The following is a 21,682-nucleotide window of genomic DNA, read 5'->3' as shown; positions in this document are numbered from 1 at the left end:
CAGAAAAGAGGATCTAAGGGTAAGGAAGTACTTAACATTCTGAGATTTGGGTTTAATCTGGAGGCTTGCAACTCTTTGTTATGTAAAGATTTCTGAAAATTCTAACCCCTTATAGCACTTTCAGATCTGATTCCCTTAAGACCTCAGTGAGATAGGACATGGGGTCAGTACATCAAGCAACCTTGGGAACAGGTGTGACTCGCCCAAGGTCACACAGTAACTCCCTGGAGAGCTGAGGCTGGTACCCAGGGCTCCCCTCCCTCCCTTCCTCCTTTCCATAATTTATTGAAAACTCACTGTGTGGCAAGCATGTACCAGGAGTGGGGTTACAGTATGGAACACAAAGGATGGAGTCCTTTCTGCCCTGAGGCTTTCATACTAGAGGGGGTACAGCCATACATACAAAATAATAATAATAATAATAAACAAGTGAACTGCAAGTTGTAGTAGGTGATATTAAACCCATCAACATAGACCCAACTTAGAAAATAACTGAGCTAGGTGTGAGGTATGCTCCACGTGGGTGCTCAGGGAAGGCTCCTCTTGGGAGATGACACTTTAAAGCAACAAGGTGAATCCCAGGGATAGGTGAGGGTAGGCAAGCCTTTTAGGACAAGGAGACAGTAGGCTCTGAAATTCCAAAGCAGGGATGGAAAGAAGCAGATAGTTCGAGATAGATTTTAGTGGTAGGACTAACAGAGTGAGGGAAAGCAATGGATCAGGGTGAGTCCCAGGTTCTGGGAGGACCAGCTGGCTGGATGGTGGTATGATTGCAGGGCTGGAGAACCCTGGGAGAGAGCAGGGGAGCAGCTAAGAATCAGGAGTTGACCATGTTAAGCTGGAAAGGCCTATTGAATATCCAAGGGGAGTTGTCATTGGGCACTTGGGGGAGAGGCCCAAGATGGAGGTATGAATTTGAGAATCATTAGTTTGTAGAAAGTATATAAAATTATGTGGTTAGAAGCAATCACCTAAGAAGAGAAGAGAAGAGAAGGGACACAGGACTGAGACCTGGGATACTCCAACATTTAGAAGTCAAGGTCAAAGAGGTAAAGTCAGAAAAGGAGACTGAGAAAGAACATCCAGTGTGGTGGATTTTAAAAGCATATATTTAAAAAGGACAAGTGCAGAATTCTCTGGCTATCCAGTGGTTAGGACTTGGCAGTTTCACTGCTGGGGCCCAGGTTCAATTCCTGGTTGAGGAACTAAGATCCTGCAAGCCACAAGACGTGGCAAAAAAAAAAAAAAAGACAACTGCTCAACCATGTTGAATGCTACTACATGGACATGACCACCAAATATGGTAATACAGAGGTAGTTTATGACCTTGATAACAGGAGTTTTAGTGGACTGGTTTGGGCAGAAGCCTGAATGGAGTGAGTTGAAGAGTAAATGTTGACTTCTGGATAAAAATGGCAGTTGGACAACAATGAAAAACAAAGGTGATCACTAACTCCAGGGAACACAAAAAGTTGTTCAACGATGGAAAGTTCATCATAATATACCATATGGTTTAGCTTGGAGGTTTAGCTTGCAGTCTAACTTGTAATAGTGACCTAACCATTATGACATTATTATATCAAGAAAATGGTGTGGGAGGGTACTGTGAAGGGTGGTGGGGAAGGACTGGTAAAAGAGTTAATCCTCTCTTTCCAAGTGACACTGAATCAAGATCATGAGCTAAGTTGTAGAAGATGTAAGGGTGGCAGAGGTGTGAAAAAGTAGTTTTGGAAAGGGAACATATAAGGGAAGTGAAGAAGGAAGGGGTGGGGGTGTCCTCAGGGTCCACGTGACCTGTGAGGTGTTATACTGGAAATGCAGCCAGTCAGCACAGTAACGGGACTTTTACCAGCCAGTGTGGGTTCCAAGAAGGTGGTATTGGGAGAAGCAGGCTCTCTGGTATCTGTGTGGAGGTGGGATTTGGGATCTTCAAGGGGCCCTGGTATGGGAGGCAAGTCTTAGAATGGTGATTCAGGTAGACACGGCTAGTCAGGACACAGCTTGTACCAGAGCTTGAGTCCTTCATTTCCTGTAGCTCCTTCAGTTTTCAGTTGGTAACTCAGACCGAAAGTGCAGAGAGGGTAAGGTGCTGGGCCAAGGCACAGCTGGCCTAAGCCAGGCCTCTGGCCGCCCCTCTCAGTCTGCCCCACAACGCAGAGTCTCAGGAGGGCAATGTCCAGACCAAGTTTATTTCTAGGCCATGAACGGAATGAAAAAGTTTATCCTGCATTAACTCAGGAAGCTACTCTCTCTGGAAGAAATCTCTTAAGGTCTTATTAAGAATAATGGCATTAATAATACTACAATACTACTATTAATTAACTTTACAGTGGTGCGGGCACTTTTCCAAATTTCTCCTACCTTACATTATCTCAGTCCTCACGACAACCTGGTGATGTGGGTGCAAGTATCTTCCCCAATTCACACTGTAGAAAAATGAGGCACAGAGAGGTCAAGTGATCTCCCGAGTCATGATGCTTTGAGGAACAGAGGCCAGATTTCAACAGGCTGCTGGGCTCCAGCATCCTCACAGCCCCCCGTCTCTGGGACCTGGGACCCTGCACTGCACGTGGTGGACAGGAAGCAGCTGGAGCTTCCCAGCAGCACTCTGGAGAGGAGGCCAAGCGTCTGGGGGCTGGGTGAGCTGGGGGCTGTGCAGAGCCTGAGAGGTGCAGGGTGGCTAGCTTGGATTCAAGGACCAGAGGGCCACTCAGGCGGCCCAGGGAGGGAGACTTCCATCCCTTAAACCCACCAGCCTGGGGTCATAAACCAAAGCCTGCTTCTCAGGCTGGGCCCATTTGGCTGTGGCTCTGCCCCTCCCCGAGCCTCAAAGCCCCCTGAGGCCCCAGGCCTGAGCTGGTACCTGCTCTGGTCCCCACAAACTAGCGTCCTGGTCAGGGTAGGGATTGGGGCAAACTGGCTGTCAGTTTACCCCCCGACCTTTGAACCTTACTGGGTCTGGATTTCCTCATTCCCCCATAGATACTCCCCTTACCCCATGCTCCTGCCTGGAAGGGGAGTGATGGGGACATGCCACGAAGCTGTCCCCAAGGTCCCCAGTCCCTGAGTCTTTGGACCCTGGTGTGGGTGTGTGTGTGGGGTGGGAGCATCCCCAGCTCCCCCCAGGAACCTGCCCCACCCACCAAGTGGGAATGGCCCCCTGATTCTATGTTCGTCTCTTGCCTCCATTACACGGGGCTGCAGGCAGCACTTTCTGTCCTAGTGCAGCCGGTACAAAGGCTTCTGTCTGCACCACCTCGAGTGTGTGCCGTTCTTGGTCACTTGTCCTCTCACAGGACTAATGCTCCTGATGGGGTCCTGCATACCGACTGTCCCCTGCTCATCACTCCTGGGCTGGGGCCTGACCTGCTCCTTACACAGCAGCCCCTCGGGTCCCCCCTGCCCCCTTCTCTGGGGTCTGTGTCGGGGGACAGGGCCTGTTGACCCCCAGCCTCTTCTGGGCACCAGAAAGCTTGGAGACAGTCTGCAGGTGACCGCCCCCCCCCCCACGTCTGTCTCTCTCCCTGAGTCCAGAGAGTCACAGTTACAGTCACAGCAGCTCCTGTCACACCGCAGCCACACCGCCGCCAGTGACAGCCCAGAGGCTGGCACCCCTCCCCCACCATCCCCTGCACAGGTCCACGTGCGTCCCCAGATGCCTGAATCACTGCTGACGACTGGGACCTGGTGGCCATGGGCTCCTGGGGAGCCACTGGGGAGGGGGGTACTGGCCACGTCACCTCAGAGGGAACACCTGCAGACATAAATAGGCGGCCAGCGAAGGCAGCACAGCACAGTCCACAGAGCAGCGCTGCAGACTGTGCCCACCTGTGCCAGGATGCCCGACGCCACACTGCCTGCCTGCTTCCTCGGCCTGCTGGCCTTCACCTCCGCTTGCTACTTCCAGAACTGCCCAAGGGGCGGCAAGAGGGCCATGTCCGACCTGGAGCTGAGACAGGTATGACCGAGGCCCATCTCAGGGCTGCTGGGCCAGGGCAGAGGCCCAGGGATGGCACCACAGTGCAGGGGATAGGAAGGGAAGTCGTGGGAGAGGCAGGCTTTAGGGGAAGTGCCCAACAGAAGAAGGGAGGCTTGGCATGGCCAGACAGAGGGGACCAGGCTGTCGGGCGGGCTAGGACGGGCTACAGGACTTCCTGAACACTGTCCCCATCCAGAGAAGGGATGCAGGAAAGAGAGGTTTCCCCAGTAACTGGACTTGGTGCTGGATCAGGGAGAACTGGATGGCAAGACCTCCTCTGTGCCCATGGCGGCCTCTCCTCCAGGACTAGCTGGAGCTTCGGAGGCTCTGTCTTCTCCAGCACTTGAGGCCTTCCCTGTTCAACTTCTGGCCTCTCCTAGCCATGGGCCCCAGCCCCCCAGCCCCCAGAAGCTGGCCATTGCCCTGAGCTTGCCTGAGTGGGAGGTGCCACCCAAGTATCCTGTAAGGAAGTTCTGCTGGGTACCTAGCCCAATTCTTTCATGCTGCATGTCTAGTGATTCCCTCTTATTCCACCTTCAGCAGAGCTAAAGGAAATCCAATCACCATGCTCAATTCTGCCAAGGCTACAGGTGGCCAGTTTTGAGCTGCTGAACAAACTAGGGTGGGTAGGTGGGCAGCCCCCACAAACAACCCTTCCCTCTGCTTGGCAGCTTTGGAAGCTGGAGTCACCTAGGTGCCTCATGCCCTCCTCTAGGGCTCATGTCCCTGCCACCCACAGGGTCAGTCCATAGGTGAGTGAGCAGAGGTCAGGGCCCCAGTGAGACCCACTGGTTTGAGGGGCAGGGTAAGACCAGAGAGGGAACAGGACATGGGAAGAAGGGCCTGAGTGTATTCTGGAGGGGGGCAGGGGCCCTCCCTGCACGGGGTGGGGTGGGTGTGGAGAGGGGGTGCGTGCTAGAGAGGGAGCTGGAGCAACGCGGGCAGAGGAGGAAGGTCAGCATTAAAGGGAGGGTAGTGGGCAGCTGAGAGAGGGGTGCACACCAGGAGGCACCAAAGCTGAGAAGGAAGGTCTCTCCCATGCAGCCCATGAGGGACCCCTCCCTCACCGAAGGGAGAGGATGCTGAGGGCTGTCACTGAGAGCTGTTCCTCAGTCACCTGAAAGCCAAAGCAGCCGAGTAGCTTTTGAGTCCCCTCCTTCAACCGCTTCTGGGGCCCAAAGAGCGCCAGGGAGACCCCGAACCTCCGGCGCTCCTCTGCCCTGTCCTCCCCGACCCGGCTCAGCCCCCCGCCCGCAGGGTCTCCCTCCCGGGCCCGGGCCCCTCCCCGCCCGCGGCTCACCCCCGCCCTCCCGCCAGTGTCTCCCCTGCGGCCCCGGGGGCAAAGGCCGCTGCTTCGGGCCGAGCATCTGCTGCGGGGACGAGCTGGGCTGCTTCATGGGCACGGCCGAGGCGCTGCGCTGCCAGGAGGAGAACTACCTGCCGTCGCCCTGCCAGTCGGGCCAGAAGCCGTGCGGGAGCGGGGGCCGCTGCGCCGCCGCCGGCATCTGCTGCAACGACGGTGAGCGGCCGAGTCGGCGGGGGGCGGGCGGGGCGCTGGGGCCGGGCCGGGGCAGGGGCCGGGCCAACCTGGGTCTGGCGGGGGCGGGGCCTGGGCACCTTGTTGCGCCCCCGCGCCGCGCGCTCAGCCCATGCTCCCCGCAGAGAGCTGCGTGACAGAGCCCGAGTGCCGGGAGGGCGCCAGCTTCCCTCGACGCGCCCGGGCCAGCGACCTGAGCAACGCGACCCTGCTGGACGGGCCGAGCGGGGCCTTGCTGCTGCGGCTGGTACAGCTGGCGGGGGCGCCGGAGCCCGCTGAGCCCGCCCAGCCCGGCGTCTACTGAGGCGCCCCCACCCCACCCCCCGCCCTCGCAGCACGAAAAATAAATGGTCTTAAAGGCATTGGCTAGCGTGCGTCTCCGTCTCTGGGGGTGGAGAGGGGAGAGGACAGGAGGGTGGGGGACCAGTTCCCGGACCCTAAGTCGTGGGCAGACCCACCCCAGAAAAGGGACAGATCCTGTCGGGAAGCGATCTTGGGCCAGCACGATTCTAGATAGAACTACTGACAGGGAGACCTGGGGGGCGGGGAGGGGAAGGGCCACTGTCCGGGAGTAGCCGTGGAGAGGCTGGGTTGGGGATCTGGCAGAAGGATGGAAATAAAGGCAGAGAGGGGGAAAGACATGGGTGGACAAGATAGCAAGAGACAGAGCGACAGCAGAACGATGGAGAGAGAGAGAGAGAAACATTGAGAGTCATGGAGAGAAGAGTGAGAGAGAGAGGCAAGGGGATGCACCAAGGGTGACCGCAGTTCTTGTCCCCGTTTACATCCCGGGAGGCTGAGGCACAAACAGCTTCAGGAATTCCCAGCCTATCTCATCCAAGGCTGTGCTTTATGTGCCCGCGTGGAGGGGACAACATCACCCCAGACCCAGCAGAGAGGGGGGCCAGGTACTGTCGGTCCAGGAGGAAACTCAGCATCCCCATTTGGGCCACTCAGCCAGCATGAGAGACAGAGCCCACGGAAACCCTAGGTACATCCCCCCTCCCCCCCAAAACAGCCACACCAACCACACACACACAGCCAGACAAACAGACAAGAAAAAAATTGTTTGGGACATGCCTGGTGATCTTTGACCACAGTCAGAGATACAGACCCTGAGATACACATTGGGAAGCACAGACACACCCAGAGAAACACAGACCCAGCTGACTGGACCATAGACAGGCACATGTACACACACACACACACACACACACACTCCACACACACACACACTCACATTAGGACCTTCCAGCCTTGACTATGCAGCTTCAGGGTAGAAGTCTGCTAGCATTTGGCAGATCCTCTTCTATGTGCCTCTGTCCCACTTTGTCCCCTCTATCCCATCTGCCCCTTTATCCCCTTTCCCCTCACTGGTCTCTTTTCCCCTGTCCACCCCCTGACCCCCAGCTCCTTGGCCCTCTCGTTCCTCTTGCTTCTCTCCTTATCCCTCTTCATCCCTTCCTTGCCTCTTCTGCCCCAACTTTCCCCTCCGTTACCTCCCATCCTTCTCTCTCTACCCCCTCTCTTCTCTGCATCCTCTCCTTGGGATTTCTTGCTCCAGGTCTTGGGACCACAGGGGCTGCATCTCCTCTGGAATCCTCCCACACTTGGAGGCCAGGAGGGAGGCCAGGAGGGAGCGCAGGCAGAGAGAAGTCACTCTGAGCCCTGACCCCAACACCCTGCCTTGGGCGGAACCTGGTGACTCAGTCTCAGTCAGCCCCAAGCTCTCTTCTGGTCTTAGAGCTCTGCTCTGCCATCATCCTGACCCAGCTCAGTGTCCAGCATGATTAAGTCTGGTCGGGGCAGGGCCCACACTGGCTTCTCTCCCTGCCATGGCATCCCGCCTCTACCCTAGTGTGGCACACTCAGGACCAGTCCCCAGGTCTAGGAAGACCTGGGGCAGGACCAGACCTAAAAGGAATTTAGTAACCCATCCAGACAGAGGGCGGTGGGAAGAAGCAGCTTGGTTTTTAAAAAAGGATCATATGCTCAACGTTGCTAATTATTACAGACATGAAAATCAAAACTACAATGAGGTATCACCTCACACCAGTCAGAATGGCCATCATCAAAAGGCCTACAGTTAATAAATGCTGGAGAGGGTGTGGAGAAAAGGGAACCCTCCTACACTGTTGGTGGGAATATAAATTGGTGCAGCCACTATGGAGAACAGTATGGAGATTCCTTCAAAAACTAAAAATAGGGCTTCCTGGGTGGCGCAGTGGTTAAGAATCCATCTACAAATGCAGGAGAAATGGGTTCCAGTCCTGGGCCAGGAAGATCCCACATGCTGTGGAGCAACTAAGCCCGTGAGCCACAACTACTGAGCTTGTGCTCTAGACCCTGCAAGCCACAACTGCTGAAGCCCGAGTACCACAACTACTGAACCCCGCGTGCCTAGAGCCCATGCTCCACAACAAGAGAAGCCATCGCGGGACTTCCAAGTGGCACAGGGGTTAAGAATCTGCCTGCCAATGCAGGGGACACGGGTTCCAGCCCTGGTCCGGGAAGATCCCACATGCCGCGGAGCAACTAATCCGGTGCGCCACAACTACTGAGCCCACGTGCCACAACTACTGAAGCCCGTGCGCCTGGAGCCTGTGCTCTGCAACAAGAGAAGCCACCACAGTGAGAAGCCCGTGCACCACAATGAAGAGTATCCCCTACTTGCCGCAACTAAAGCCCGCGTGCAGCAACGAAGACTCAACACAGCCAAAAATAAAATAAATTAAAAAAAAATTCTCTTTAAAAAGAAAAACAAAAACAAGAGAAGCCATTGCAATGAGAAGCCCGTGCACCGCAATGAAGAGTAGCCCCCACTCGCCGCAACTAAAGAAAGCCCGCGTGCAACGATGAAGACCCACCGCAGCCCAAAAAAAAAAAGAAAACTAAAAATAGAGTTGCCATATGATCCAGTAACCCCACTCCTGGACATGTATCCAGAAAAGACAAAACCTCTAATTCGAAAAAAGATACATGCACCCCAATGTTCCTAGCAGCACTATTCACAATCACCAAGACATGTAAGCAACCTAAGTGTCCATCAACAGATGAATGAAAAAGATGTGGTATATACATATACAATGGAATATTACTCAGCCGTAAGAAAGAATGAAATAATGCCATTTGCAGCAATATGGATGGACCTAGAGATTATCATTCTAAGTGAAGTAAGTCAGACAAACACAAATATCATTTGATACCACATAGGTGGAATCTAAAAAAATGATACAAATGAACTTATTTACAAAACAGAAGCAGACTCACAGACATAGAAAGCAATCTTATGTTTACCAAAGGGGAAGGCGGGGGGATAAATTAGACGAGTTTGGGATTAAAGTATACACAGTACTATATATAAAATAGGTAAACAACAAGGACCTACTGTTGCACAGGGAACTATATTCAATATCTTGTAATGAGCTATAGTGAAAAAGAATCTGAAAAAGAATGTATAGAAAAGAAAAAGAAAAAAAGAATATATATATTCGTATATATGTATAACTGAATCACTTTGTTGTATACCAAAAACTAACACAACATTGTAAATCAACTATACTTCAATTAAAAAAATGGATCATAGACTTAAATGTAAAATCTAAAATTATAAAACTTATTTTTTAAAAAATTTATTTATTATTATTTATTTATTTAGGCTGTGCTGGGTCTTCATTGTGGCGCACTGGCTTCTCTAGTTGTGGCACGCACACTCTAGAGCATGCCGGGCTCAGTAGTTGAGGCATGTAGGCTTAACTGGTACATGGGATCTTAGTTCCCGACCAGGGATCGAACCCAGGCCCCCTGCATTGAGAGAACAGAGTCTTAATCACTGGACCACCAGGGAAGTCCCTAAAATTATAAAACTTCTTGAAGAAAATATAGGGGAAATTCTTTAGGACCTCAAGTTATACAAAAATTTCCTAGCTCTGACACCAAAAGCAAGATCCATAAAAGAAGAAATTTGATACATTTGGAATTCATCCAAAATTAAAAACTTCTGCTCATTTTAATTAATTAATTAATTTTGGTTCATGATACGTCATATATACGACAATATATAATGTTTTTACAGCAGAATGACAATTTGGTTGTGTACAACTGGAACAATTTTGCCCACTAAATATATTTTAAAAAGTCTTCAATCAAAGAATAGACATCTGCTTTAAGAATACTGATGACTGGATTATTGGACATGTCACTAATTTGTCTGTCAGAAATATTCATACATTATCCATGAACATGTAGTTGTATTACCTTGTAGAAATTTTGAAGTTTTGTCTTTCATACATGAAATAACTGAATCCTTGGAAGACACAATGAGCATGTGTTAGCTTCAGTCCCAGGAGTGGCTTCGAACCTGGAAAGTCTGCCTCTTAGAGAGTCCAGATCTGACCTGAGCTTGCTGTACCTCCAGAGGAAGTGCTCCTGTACAAGGAACAAGTGCACTGACCCCAGCCCCATTTTCATTCCAATGTCACCATCCTCCAACCAGATTGGGGGAAGGAGAGCTAACCATGCAAATCAATGTCTAAGGGGGTGTGAGAAGCAATGGGACCATCCCACAAGACTGGGGAGTGTGAGGAGGTACAATTGTGGAGACAACACTTTACCACGATCAGATACACAGGACAGGAACAGGACAGTTTTAAAAGCTTTCTTTATATGAAAACAGAACATTCTGAAGTTCTTACCATACTTTGTTAGAGTACTACCCCAAAGGTACCCTGAGTCTAATCCTTGTGACCCATGAAATTCTATTACGTGGGAAAAGATGCTTTACACATGGAATGAAGTTAAGGATCTTGAGATGGAAAATGGCTCTGGAGTATCCGGGTGGTCCCTCCATGTAATCTCAGTGTTCTTACGAGAGAGAAAGAGGCAGAGGGAGGCTGGACTGTAGGAGTGTGGACGTGGTCATGAGAGCAGGAGAGAGCTTCTGCTCTTTAAAGTACACTGTTAAGAGAATGAAAAGACAGGCCACAGACTGGGAGAAAAGATTCACAAATCACACAACTTATAAAGGACTTATACCCAGACTATATAAAGACTGCCCTCTCAAAACTCAATAATAAGAAAATGACTCAACTTTTAAAATGGCTAAACAATTTAAGCAGATACTTTACCACATAAGATACATAGATGGCAAATAAACACATGTAAAGATGTTCAACATCATTAGTCATCAGGGAAATGCAAATTTAAACCACAGTGAGATATCCATTTCAGTGTCTTAAAAAAAAGGGGGGCGCTGACAATATCATGTGCTGATAGGGATATGGAGCAATCGTAACCGTCATATATTGTGGATGCGGATACAAAATCATTCATCCACTCTGGAAAACTGTTCTATAGTTTCTCGTAAAGTTAAACTTACAATTACCATTTAACCCACCAGTCCCATTAACAGGTAGTGATCCAAGTGAAATGAATATCTATATTCACACAAAAAGCTGTATGTGAATGTTTATAGTGGCTCTATTGTAATCACCAAAACTTTATAAGTTTTAAACAGATTAGAATTTAAACTGTGATCCATTTTGAGTTAATTTTTGTATAGGGTACAAGTTGTGAATTGAAGTTCATTTTTTACATCTGGTTATTCATTTGTTCCAGCTCTGTTTTAATTTTTTTTCTTTTCTTTCTTTCTTTTTTTTTTTTTTGGCCATGGGGCTTGCGGGATCTTAGTTCCCCGACTAGGGATTGAACCCAGGCCCTTGGCAGTGAAAGTGTGGAGTCCTAACCACTGGACCGCCAGGGAATTCCCTCCAGCTCTATTTGTTGAAATGACTATTCTTTCTCTATTCAATTGTCTTTGTAACATTCTCAAAATCATTTGACCATACACATGTAAGTCTATTTCTGGCCTCCCTGATCTGTTGCATTGATCAATAGGCCTGTCTTTTCTCCACTCCCACCCTGTCCTGAGTGTGGTAGCTTTACAGTAAGTCTGGAAATTAGGTAGTGAGACTCTTTCAACTTTCTTCTTCAAAACTGATTTAGCTATTTTAGTTCCTTTGCAATTTGAACCAAAAAAATCCTTCTGGGAGTTTGATTGGAACTGTGTAGTAATAGAATTGTAGCTACATTTTCCAGCTTCATTTGCACTGTGTGTCCATATGACCATGTGCTTGTCAATAAAATGTGAGTGAAAGGAATAGTGAACTTGGGGTCTTAACGACAGTGTGAGCCTCCTCCACACTCTTTCCCTTCCCACCCAGTGGAATCCACAACGTCCTGGTCTCAAATATGCAGACAAAGATGAGGCCTAGGGGATGACAGAACTATATGACAGAAGAAACCTGGGTCCCTAAGTGACAAAGTGGAACAGAGCTGGGAATGCTCACTGAGGACTGATAGGACAGGGGGAATTAAACAGTGACCTTCTCTACCTCCCTAAGGTCTCCTTACGGTTTGGGTGTTTTTATAATGGCAGCCTAACTTTAACTAACTATAACCCCTGAATTCTGAAACAATTAAAAAATGAAACAAAAGAATGTGACATTTGGAGGCCAGAAGACTACCTTTATTATTGATAGAACTGATATTAGACAATGCAACTTGGACCTGCTGGCGAGGAGGCTTCACAAAGCTGAGTAACAAGCTAGAGCTGTTTACTGTCCCAGACACAAGGAGCTGGACCTTCACAGGGCTTTCCGCTGAGCTCCTGCATTTGCGCTGTGACAGCACGTGCTTCCTGGGATGGCAGCCTCATCCCAAGAGGAATCAGAGAGGAAGGGGTGGCATTATACCTACTCCTTTCCTCTCACCCTGTCCCTCAAGTCAGCTACTCCCTGGGAGGAGTGTTATCTCAGGGAAACCCCTCTACACGGAAGAAAATATCGGGAAAGGGAAAGAATATTTCTGACCTCTGCCCCATGGACAATCACCTCCTATGAGGCTGGGAAAAACTTCTGGTATAATTTCAAACCATTCCAGATTTAAAAACTAAACTACATGAAATTTAGTAGGTATGGAAGCAGGGCAAACTTATTGTCCACATAGACCCTACAGAAAACTGAAATTGCTGTCCTTCAATGTTGTACTGGAGGAGCTGGATAGTACAGAGTGACGTAAAAATAAATCACAGCAATAAATGCTCAGTGATCCAGTCAATGATTATAGTTTTCAGACTGGAATGCTCTGTCCTAAAGCTTCTCACAGCTGTGAAGAGCTCATCTCTGAGATTGCCCACAGTATTCTGGTATGCACACATATGAATTTTTATTTTACAAATTAGTATTATTTCATAATGTACAGATACTAATTCACATCTTTTTTAACAAAGTAAATTTGGGGCATCTCTTCATATCAGGATATTTACCTCTACCACAATCTTTTTGTTTTTTTAGTTTTTATTAAGAGAAATTTCAAATATACAAAAAAGTAGGGCCACTAAACAAAGACCCCTTGGGTACCTACCCCCTCCTTCACTCCCACAATTATCAACACATGATCCTTCTTTCACCTCTACCTTCACCCCCTCCTCCCACCCCCAAGTCATCCCAGCAGTCATCCCATGTCATCTGTAAACGTTCCAGTGTGCATCTCAAATGAGAGGGACTTTTGTTAAAGATATGACCACAGACTGTTACCACACACATGCAAGCCCCAAGCCAAAACTCAACAATATATATTATCATCAAATATATACTGTTCAAATTTCCCCAGGTGTCCCATGAATACATTCTTTGTTATTCATTGATATCTGAGTCCATCTTTTCTTAAGGTACAAAAAAGACTATTGATCCTCATGGTGCTTTGACCGTCTTATTTTCCTGAATGTCCTGTAGAGGTTGGCTTCCAATCTCTTTTTACTGTATTTGATATAAGCAGATATAATCATGAGATGACCTTATTCTGTGTATGTCACCCAGTGTAGCCTGACCTGTTTAGCTACATATTAAAATAGTGTTATTTTGTACTAAATTACTTTCCTTTTCTCTACTTTATATTACTGCTAGGACTAATTATATGTTTTTGGAATTGTGTGTGGGTGGGCATGTTATCTCGGAATTTCATTCCCAGGTAGTTAAATGGGTTCACAAAGTACTAGTTATACAAAGCGGGGGTTGGGAACCACCACCCTGCACAAGCCCCAAGCACTTTGGTGGTTTGAAGGAGTCATTCCAAGGAGGACAAAGGCCATGGGTCTGAGCCAGGAGGAAGAGTGAAGAATGGCTTCTGCACCGTCTGGCCATTGAACCACTTCACTTAGCACACGTGGCAGCTCTCCCAGCTCCTCTTCCTCACCAGGCCCAGGTTGGTGCCACCTCTGCATCATCCCCTGAAAAAGAGGTGTCAATATGCCCCTGTGTTATTGAGACCAGAAAAGAAAACACTGCATGGGTGAGGGGACCCTGAACTCTCTCTCCAGGTGGGGAGACCTGGGCTGACATGGCTCTGCTCTATGGAATCCTCTGGGGTTTGAAGGGTATGCAGGGCACTCAGAGAGTGAGGTCCCAGAGGGAGATCCCAGGCTTCCTGCTGATGTGGCAGGTGGACGCCCAAGCTTGGAAAAGCACAAATCCCTAACCTTGTGTCTCTCTAGTTGAGTAGTGTGGTTCCTTCTGGTTGCTTCCCTCTTCATCTGTGTGGTTTCTGAGGGACCAAAGAACTTTGACATGGTTCTCAAACACCAATTTATGAGAATCACATACTTCCCCATAGTTGATTTGAACAGGACTCAGCTTTCAGTCATTTCTTGTTCCAGATATGGGGTAAGAGGAGGGACCTGCTCTCACAGCCTTGTCAGCAACCACTGGGGCTTTCAAAAGCTTCATCTCTATTCTCTTCATACATCTTGGTAATAATGATAATTTTTTCATTAAAAAACTTTTATTCTAGTATAATATACCTACAAAAGTGAACAAATCACAGGTGTGCAATCTGAATGAATTTTAATAAACTGAACACACTTGTTTTACCAGCTCCCAGGCCAAGAAACAGAATATGACCAGCACCCCAGAAGCCCCCTTACACCCCTTCCTGTCACCACCACACCCAAGACCTCTAGCACCATAGCTTAGTTTTGCCTGGTTTTGTAATTTATACAAAGAAAACCTTACAGTCTTCTTTAGTATACTTCTTCTCTCTCCACTCTGTGAGACGACACACTGCTGTGGTGGGTGGGAGACCTCTGAGTGAATTCTCATTGCTTCAGTGTGTGAGAAAGCCACAGAAATAACAATTAAAAATTACTAACAGATAGTGATGCGCTCCTGTTTTATTTGGAGTGGGTGTGTGGGTGTCTGGGCATGCACCTTCTGAAATCGCTTTTGTCCCACAGCACGAGTGAGTGAACAGCGGCACATTCTGGGGGAGAGGGGTTAGGCTTTTATAGATGCTCCAAAATGGTCTTTGATCCAGGAACGGATGAGAAGTGTAGGTTGCAGGAGTCTCTCTGTTAGTGTCCTCTGCATTTTGTGGTCATTTCTGTGGCTATGGGCTCTCAGGAACCCCTGTTCTGCAGGGTCCCCAGTGCTGTCACGTTTCTTTACTGCACAGTCAGGAGCAGGGCTCCTGGCTTCCATGCAACACTGGGAACCCAGGGCCTCATTGGTGGGACAACAAGCCACAGGGGTGGGTGGTGCTGGCCCTCCCGCCCAGCCTCCCCAGCTTGGCCACCCCTTCTGAGAATACAGGTGGCCTCCTGCGGCCTGAGAGTCCAGCTCCTTGGAAACATGAAGGCCCTTCAGCTGCCCCAGCCAAGCTCCCCTCCCCCAGGCCAGCCCTCATGTGTGGCCCAAGCCTGCTTCCAGATATCAGGAAGTCTTTCACTCTCTGCGACCAACCTCCTGCCCTTCCTCTGGTCCCCCGTCAGACTCTTATCTCTGCAGGCCCCACTCTGTCGCTTTGGACCTTAGACAGCTCCGCTCATGTCCAGCCTGCTGTAGGGCCCCAGCTCTGTCTGGAGTGGGAAGCTGGGGGCTGTTTCCGTCTCCCTGGGAGCCAGCCGTGTCGTCCCCCTCCTTCCTCCATCCACCCCTACAGGATGGCACCGCAGAACTGCACCCTTCTCCCCTCGGGGCGGCGGCTTTAATTCCCTATGAAGCGCCGAGAGCCGGCGATCTTCGACTCCCCCAACGCCCTCCCTTCCCAGTTCTGACACTTAGACGCGAGTCGGGTTGGAGGGGAAAAAATCTGCTTTATTTAATAGTCATAATTCCTGGGGGTGGCTACGGAGGGAGCGAGGGCTGCGCTCCGACGGTGTCGGGGGCCGGCGGGTCTCAGAGCTGGGAGAAGGCGGCCTCGGGGTCGCAGGCGGGGTCGCCGCGGCAGCCATCTGCATGGAGAGACGCCGGGTCAGGGCCCGCAACGGCCCGCCCCTCCTGGTCCCGGTGTCCCGATCCCGCCCCGGCCCCAGCCTGACTCACCCGGGCTGCAGCAGATGCCGGCGGCGGCGCAGCGGCCCCCGCTCCCGCACGGCTTCTGGCCCGACTGGCAGGGCGACGGCAGGTAGTTCTCCTCCTGGCAGCGCAGCGCCTCGGCCGTGCCCATGAAGCAGCCCAGCTCGTCCCCGCAGCAGATGCTCGGCCCGAAGCAGCGGCCTTTGCCCCCGGGGCCGCAGGGGAGACACTGGCGGGAGGGCGGGGGTGAGCCGCGGGCGGGGAGGGGACCGGGCCCAGGAGGGAGACCCTGCGGGGCGGGGGGCTGAGCCGGGTGGGGGAGGACAGGGCAGAGGAGCGCCGGAGGTTCGGGGTCTCCCTGGCGCTCTTTGGGCCCCAGAAGCGGTCGAAGGAGGGGACTCAAAAGCTACTCGGCTCCCTTGGTTCCCAGGCCAGGAGGGGCCGGCGCGGGGTCAGCGCGGGAAAGGGAGCGGCAGGGGCGACCCTGTGGCTGCGGGTTGCCCAGCCTCAAGCGCCGCGGGACTAGGGCTGGGCGCTCACCTTGCGTACGTCGAGGTCCAGCACGGCCCGCTTGCCGCCCAGGGGACAGTTCTGGATGTAGCAGGCGGAGGTCAGAGCCAGGAGGCCGAGCAGGCAGCAGGCGAGGCTGGGTCCGGCCATGGTGCGGGCGCGCTGGGTCCGGGGTCCGGCGGCTGCGCCGTCTCTCTGGTCCGGCTTTTTATGCCCAGGGGCCGCGTAGGCGGAGCAGTATCTAAGAGGGCCGCCGCATGACTGGTCACAGCAGGCCGCTGCGGGTCAGGCCCTGCGCCCCCGGCGTGCCCCCTCATTTGCAGGGGCCAGGCCGGGTCAAGGTCACCGCATCGGCTAATGGCTAACGGACCTGGCGATGATAGCGAATGCCGCTAGGGGAAGGAAGCAGCTCTGGGAGGAGAGCCGGTGCCGTGGCCTGGGCCCTAGGGTGGGACAGGGTTTGGGGGGGGGCCCTGCAGCCCCCTCCCCCATTCCCAATACCTTGGGGTGGGGGTCAGGCTGGACCCTCGGGCCCCTCCAAGCCAGAAGAAACTCCGGCAGGACTCCCCCTCTGCCCTCTCGGTCAACCACACACGCAGCCTAGCTCCCCTCTGCAAAGAAGTTATTCTCTTCCTGAACACAGATTTCCTGGAACCCCAGCCCCACTCCCCACACCAGCAACCATTTCCCTGCACCCGGAACTGGGATCGGAAAAGATTTTATTTTCTCTCACTTCTAACTGAAATTCAGCCTTTCCTCAACTGTGGGGTAGACAACAAACCACAGTGGAATTTGCAATACCCATGGCTTTGTTGCAAATCAAAATGGCAGATGTCCTCCTATCCCATTACAACATCTATTGCAAATGTCTCTAAACATCAGACTCATCATCACTTTGAAATTATGGCAGTTATTGGACCTGCCACTAGATCTTGTTATCTAATGCTTTAAATAAAGAAGCACAGTTGTGACTGTATCTCAAGTGTTTTTAATATTTTGATACCTGCTCATAAATATAACTGGTTTCATTTGTAATTCCATGTCTTTAGTTATGCATTTAAAAACAGTGATTTTGGGAGACTTCCCTGGTGGTCCAGTGGTTAAGAATCCGCCTTCCAATGCAGGGAACTAAGATCCCACATGCTGAGGGGCAATGAAGCCCGTGCACTGAAAGTACTGAGCCTGCGGGCCACTACTAGAGAGAGAAGCCTGCTCGCCACAACTAGAGAGAGAAGAAGGCATGCCACACGAAAGATCCTGCATGCCGCAATGAAGATCCGCGTGCTGCAACTAAGACCCAACACAGCCAAAAATAAAATTTAAAAAAACTTATTTTTTTTTGCATTTTTAATGTACAGTATCTTAAAATGAAAATAATTAAAAATAAAAGAAAGACAGACTGCCTCAGTGGAAAGGGTGTTGATCAGTGTTGTCATGACCAGGGAGGCGCTCAGCATGGATCCTCCTTCAAGAAGGGACTTGACACCCAGCTGCTGGGAGAGTGGTCAGCAGATAGCCTTTGGCTGACAGCCCATCCAAGGCCTGCCTCAGCTACAGAGAGCCGCCTGTCCCAAGGTCATAGTCACATCCTCCCCCAGTGGCCCACATCCAATGACTGGTCCATTCTGGCCTAATGCCGGACAACTCTGAAGGATTATTTCAGCTTAGGACATCCCTGTGGGGTCAACTGAGGCTTGCATGGAAGTTCTCCCTCCGCCTAGCCTTGTTTCCACCTCCTCCCTCCCACAAGTATGGGTCCCAAGGGCCCTTGGTAATAAGCATCCTGCATGTTAAACTCCATCTCAGTCTGCTCTCTGGGGATCCCAACGTGCAATAGGAAAAAATGAGGTCCTTGTCATCCCTGGGAGAGGAGACAGCCTCCTCTGCACTCCTGTTGACCCCCTCAAGGTGGGTGCTGAGGCTGCCAGGCTGAGCAGATCAGGCTGACCTGGATTACCAGTCAGCAGCTGGTCTTGTTTCTCACCCAAATCAGCTCATTGGCATTGCCGGGCTAGAAGGCCGAGGGCTTGACCCTGGAGGCAGCCCCAGAAAGGCCTCCCGCCTGCCCTGTGAGCACAGTGACCTCACCCAAGTTAACAACACATGCACATAGATTATTTTAGCATAGTGGCCCCCACAGGACAGCGTTCCCTCAGCTGTTCAACAACTGTCATCTGAAGATGCACCAGGTCCCAGTACAGATGCTTGGAAACATCAGTGATACAAACAGACAAAAATCCCAGCCCTCAGGGACTTATATTCTAGTGGAGGGGGAGAAGCAAGAAACATATTTCAGTGGGTTAGGAAGCAGTAAGTGCTATGGAGGAAAAGGTGCGACTTGTTGCAGTTTTCCTGAGATGCTCAGTCTAGGCCTGTTTGTGAAGGTGACATCTGACATTTGAAGGAGGTGAGGAAAGAAGCCATGTGGATATCTGAGGGTGGACTGGTTTTCTATTGCTATGTCACAAATTACCACAAATTTAGCAGCTTAAAACAACATCCACTTATTACCCCACAGTTTCTGTGGGTGTGGGCACGGCTCAGCTGGGTCCTCTGCTCAGTGTCTCACAGGGCTGCAGTCAAGATATCAGCCAGGCAGCATTCCTTTCTGGAGCCTGGGATATTGTTGGCAGAATGGATTGCCTTGCAGCTGTAGAACTCCTGTGATTTGCATCTTCAAGGCCAGCAACAGAGAGAAAGATTCTTTGGTACTTCAAGTCTCTAAGTGCAGGCAACCCTCTTTTATTTTATTTTATTTTTTAAATAACTTTTTAAACTTTATGTATGTTTTCTTTTTTTTAATGTAAATTTATTTATTTATTTATTTTTGGCTGCGTTGGGTCTGCATAGCTGCGCGCGGTCTTTCTCTAGTTGCTGCGAGCAGGGGCTACTTTTCGTTGCGGTACGTGGGCTTCTCATTGCGGTGGCTTCTCTTGTTGTGGAGCATGGGCTCTAGGCGAGCGGGATTCAGTAGTTGTGGCATGCGGGCTCAGTAGTTGTGGCTCTCGGGCTCTAGAGTGCAGGCTCAGTAGTTGTGGTGCATGGGCTTAGTTTCTCCGCGGCATGTGGGATCTTCCCGGACCAGGGATCGAATCTGTGTCCCCTGCATTGGCAGGCAGATTCTTAACCACTGCACCACCAGGAAAGTCCCCAACCCTCTTTTAAAAGGGCTCACCTGATTAGGCCAGGTCCACCAGGGTCATCTTTTTTTTTTCTTTTTTAAAAATTTTTATTTATTTATTTATTTATGGCTGCGTTGGGTCTTCGTTTCTGTGCGAGGGCTTTCTCCAATTGCGGCAAGCGGGGGCCACTCCTCATCGCGGTGCGCGGGCCTCTCACTATCGCGGCCTCTCTTGTTGCGGAGCACAGGCTTCAGACGCGCAGGCTCAGTATTTGTGGCTCACGGATCTAGTTGCTCTGCGGCATGTGGGATCTTCCCAGACCAGGACTCGAACCCGTGTCCCCTGCCTTGGCAGGCAGACTCTCAACCACTGCGCCACCAGGGAAGCCCCAGGGTCATCTTTTAACTCAAAATCAAAGTGATTAATTTGGATAATTGGGCCCTTAATTACAGCTGCAAAATCCCTTCATCTTTAGCTTATAGTATAATCGTGGGAGTGATCCTCCAACACTTTTACCATATTCTTCTATGGGTTAGAAGAAAGTTACAGGTCCTACCCACATGCAACTGGAGGAGATTACACAAAGGTATGGATACCAGGGGTGGGAATCACAAGGCTATTTTAGAATTCTGGAGGGAGACTATTCTAGGCAGGGGAAAGAGCCTGATGGTCCTGGTGCAGAGCCAGTCAAAGCCCACATGAAGTGGTCCCCCAGCAGCAGCTAGAGGAAGAGTAGGGCTGAGAGAATTTTGGTGCGTAATGGTGTCCCACACAACCTTGATCTTCAATGCTGCAGCTTCCTTCTCTATTCTTATGCCAGAGTGACTGAGTACGGCTAATGGAAATCTCACAGCTACAAAGAGTGAGCAGTTTCTAATTTCAACTAGTCTCTCAGTACTGTTCATGAATTATTTTCCTTTGTTGAGTCAGCTATTTTTTCCCACACCACTGCCTATGTGGAGACAGTCCCACACACTGATTGTAGATTCAGAAAACAATCCAACCCCAGGTGTTGTCTCTGAGCTGGCACCGTAACTCCATCTTCAATAGGCTGTTCTGGTGTTCTCCAAGGCCAGCTGCTTCTGATGAATGGGTGCATGGTAAGACCAGGAAAATCCACTGCCCTCTTTCTTTTCCTATAAAGGGAGCTCTTTGGTCAAAAGCAATTTGGCGGAATATCCATCATGCTGTATCTCAGTGTCTATAAATGTTGGTGCTAGCAGTGACTGGCTGGGTCCCAGGGAATGGTGCCCAACTTGGTCTCTGCTGTTGGTGGGTTAGATTCTCAGCGGTGCTGGTAGCCAGGTCAGCCTTCGTGGTTGAGCCCACACACAGTCTCAACCCCTGCCACCATGACCACTTTGTTCATGAGTCCACTGAGCAAGAATTAGGGTGGATGGGATAGAGGATGTCTGACATGCACAAGTCACCTTGTTCACCTGATTACTGACAGCCACCTCTGTAGTAGGTCCCTTTGGTGAGATTCAACAAATATTCCACAAATATTCTCCAACTTCATTCTGAGAGGTCCACTCACATACTTTTCCACAGGCCTCCAAGTTACCAACCTCCCATGATATTCCTGCTAAGTCCCAACTCCCTTATCATGCAGCCAAAACATTAGCTACTTCTCTGTCCCTAAGGTTCTCTCTAGTTCCAGGTTAAGTGGTTGCAATGTAACTTATCAAGTACAGCCAGTTGGAGAAAATTCATCTCCTTACTGTCTTTCAGGGCCACTTAAGCAAGTAGCCATCTGCCACCTGGATATGAGCTGTCTGAAAACTGGACTCCATTTTTTCCTCTTTGGTCAACTGGACATATAAGACTCCCCATGAGATCACATGTATGGGCTGGGGAAGGAACATGAGCTCAGGAAGAGTCCATCTGTCCATGGAGCTAATCTGACCCACAGCTGACCACATACCGTGAATGAGCCTGGCCAAGAGCAGAAGAATCATCCATGAGACTTAGAGACTCATGAGCAGTAATAAGTATTCATTGTTTCAGGCCAGTAATGTTTGGGTGGTTTGTGTAGAGAATAAGCTAACTGATACACCCTGGAGTCTCAGCATCAGGTAGTCTCCGACAAGGAGCTAGTGACTTGTCAGAAAGGGTCATAGCTTTGTTCTAAAACCCTAGGGACTTCTGATGTGAGACCCCACTGGGGCTTGCCACAGGCTTCCCC

At 50.4% G+C, this 21,682-nt stretch overlaps 2 protein-coding genes across 2 annotated transcripts; one reads left to right on the top strand and one right to left on the bottom strand.

Moving 5' to 3' along the window:
• Window positions 1–3,796: 3,796 nt before the first annotated feature.
• LOC118881415 (arginine vasopressin) lies at window positions 3,797–5,878 on the top strand. Its single transcript, XM_036826328.1, has 3 exons — window positions 3,797–3,958; window positions 5,297–5,498; window positions 5,642–5,878. Exons 1-3 carry the CDS (start codon window positions 3,839–3,841, stop codon window positions 5,818–5,820), a joined length of 501 nt encoding a protein of 166 aa, XP_036682223.1. The 5' UTR covers window positions 3,797–3,838; the 3' UTR covers window positions 5,821–5,878.
• Window positions 5,879–15,648: 9,770 nt separating this feature from the next.
• On the bottom strand, window positions 15,649–16,614 carry OXT (oxytocin/neurophysin I prepropeptide). Its single transcript, XM_036826315.1, has 3 exons — window positions 16,406–16,614; window positions 15,893–16,094; window positions 15,649–15,801 (listed from the first exon to the last, which is right to left on the bottom strand). The coding sequence occupies exons 1-3, from the start codon at window positions 16,523–16,525 to the stop codon at window positions 15,746–15,748; spliced, it is 378 nt and encodes a 125-aa protein (XP_036682210.1). The 5' UTR covers window positions 16,526–16,614; the 3' UTR covers window positions 15,649–15,745.
• Window positions 16,615–21,682: the final 5,068 nt, after the last annotated feature.

This window comes from Balaenoptera musculus, chromosome 15 (assembly GCF_009873245.2).
Source record: "Balaenoptera musculus isolate JJ_BM4_2016_0621 chromosome 15, mBalMus1.pri.v3, whole genome shotgun sequence".
In the NCBI taxonomy this organism is placed as follows: Eukaryota; Metazoa; Chordata; class Mammalia; order Artiodactyla; family Balaenopteridae; genus Balaenoptera; species Balaenoptera musculus.
This window is presented reverse-complemented; position numbering and strand designations above follow the sequence as displayed.

Excerpts from the sequence above, each read along its gene's own strand:
- LOC118881415 (XM_036826328.1), top strand. The coding sequence starts at position 3,839 with ATGCCCGACGCCACACTGCCTGCCTGCTTCCTCGGCCTGCTGGCCTTC. Across the intron at positions 3,959-5,296 it reads CCGACCTGGAGCTGAGACAG|TGTCTCCCCTGCGGCCCCGG; the intron begins GTATGACCGAGG and ends CCCTCCCGCCAG. Across the intron at positions 5,499-5,641 it reads CGGCATCTGCTGCAACGACG|AGAGCTGCGTGACAGAGCCC; the intron begins GTGAGCGGCCGA and ends TGCTCCCCGCAG.
- OXT (XM_036826315.1), bottom strand. The coding sequence starts at position 16,525 with ATGGCCGGACCCAGCCTCGCCTGCTGCCTGCTCGGCCTCCTGGCTCTG. Across the intron at positions 16,095-16,405 it reads TGGACCTCGACGTACGCAAG|TGTCTCCCCTGCGGCCCCGG; the intron begins GTGAGCGCCCAG and ends CCCTCCCGCCAG. Across the intron at positions 15,802-15,892 it reads CGGCATCTGCTGCAGCCCGG|ATGGCTGCCGCGGCGACCCC; the intron begins GTGAGTCAGGCT and ends CTCTCCATGCAG.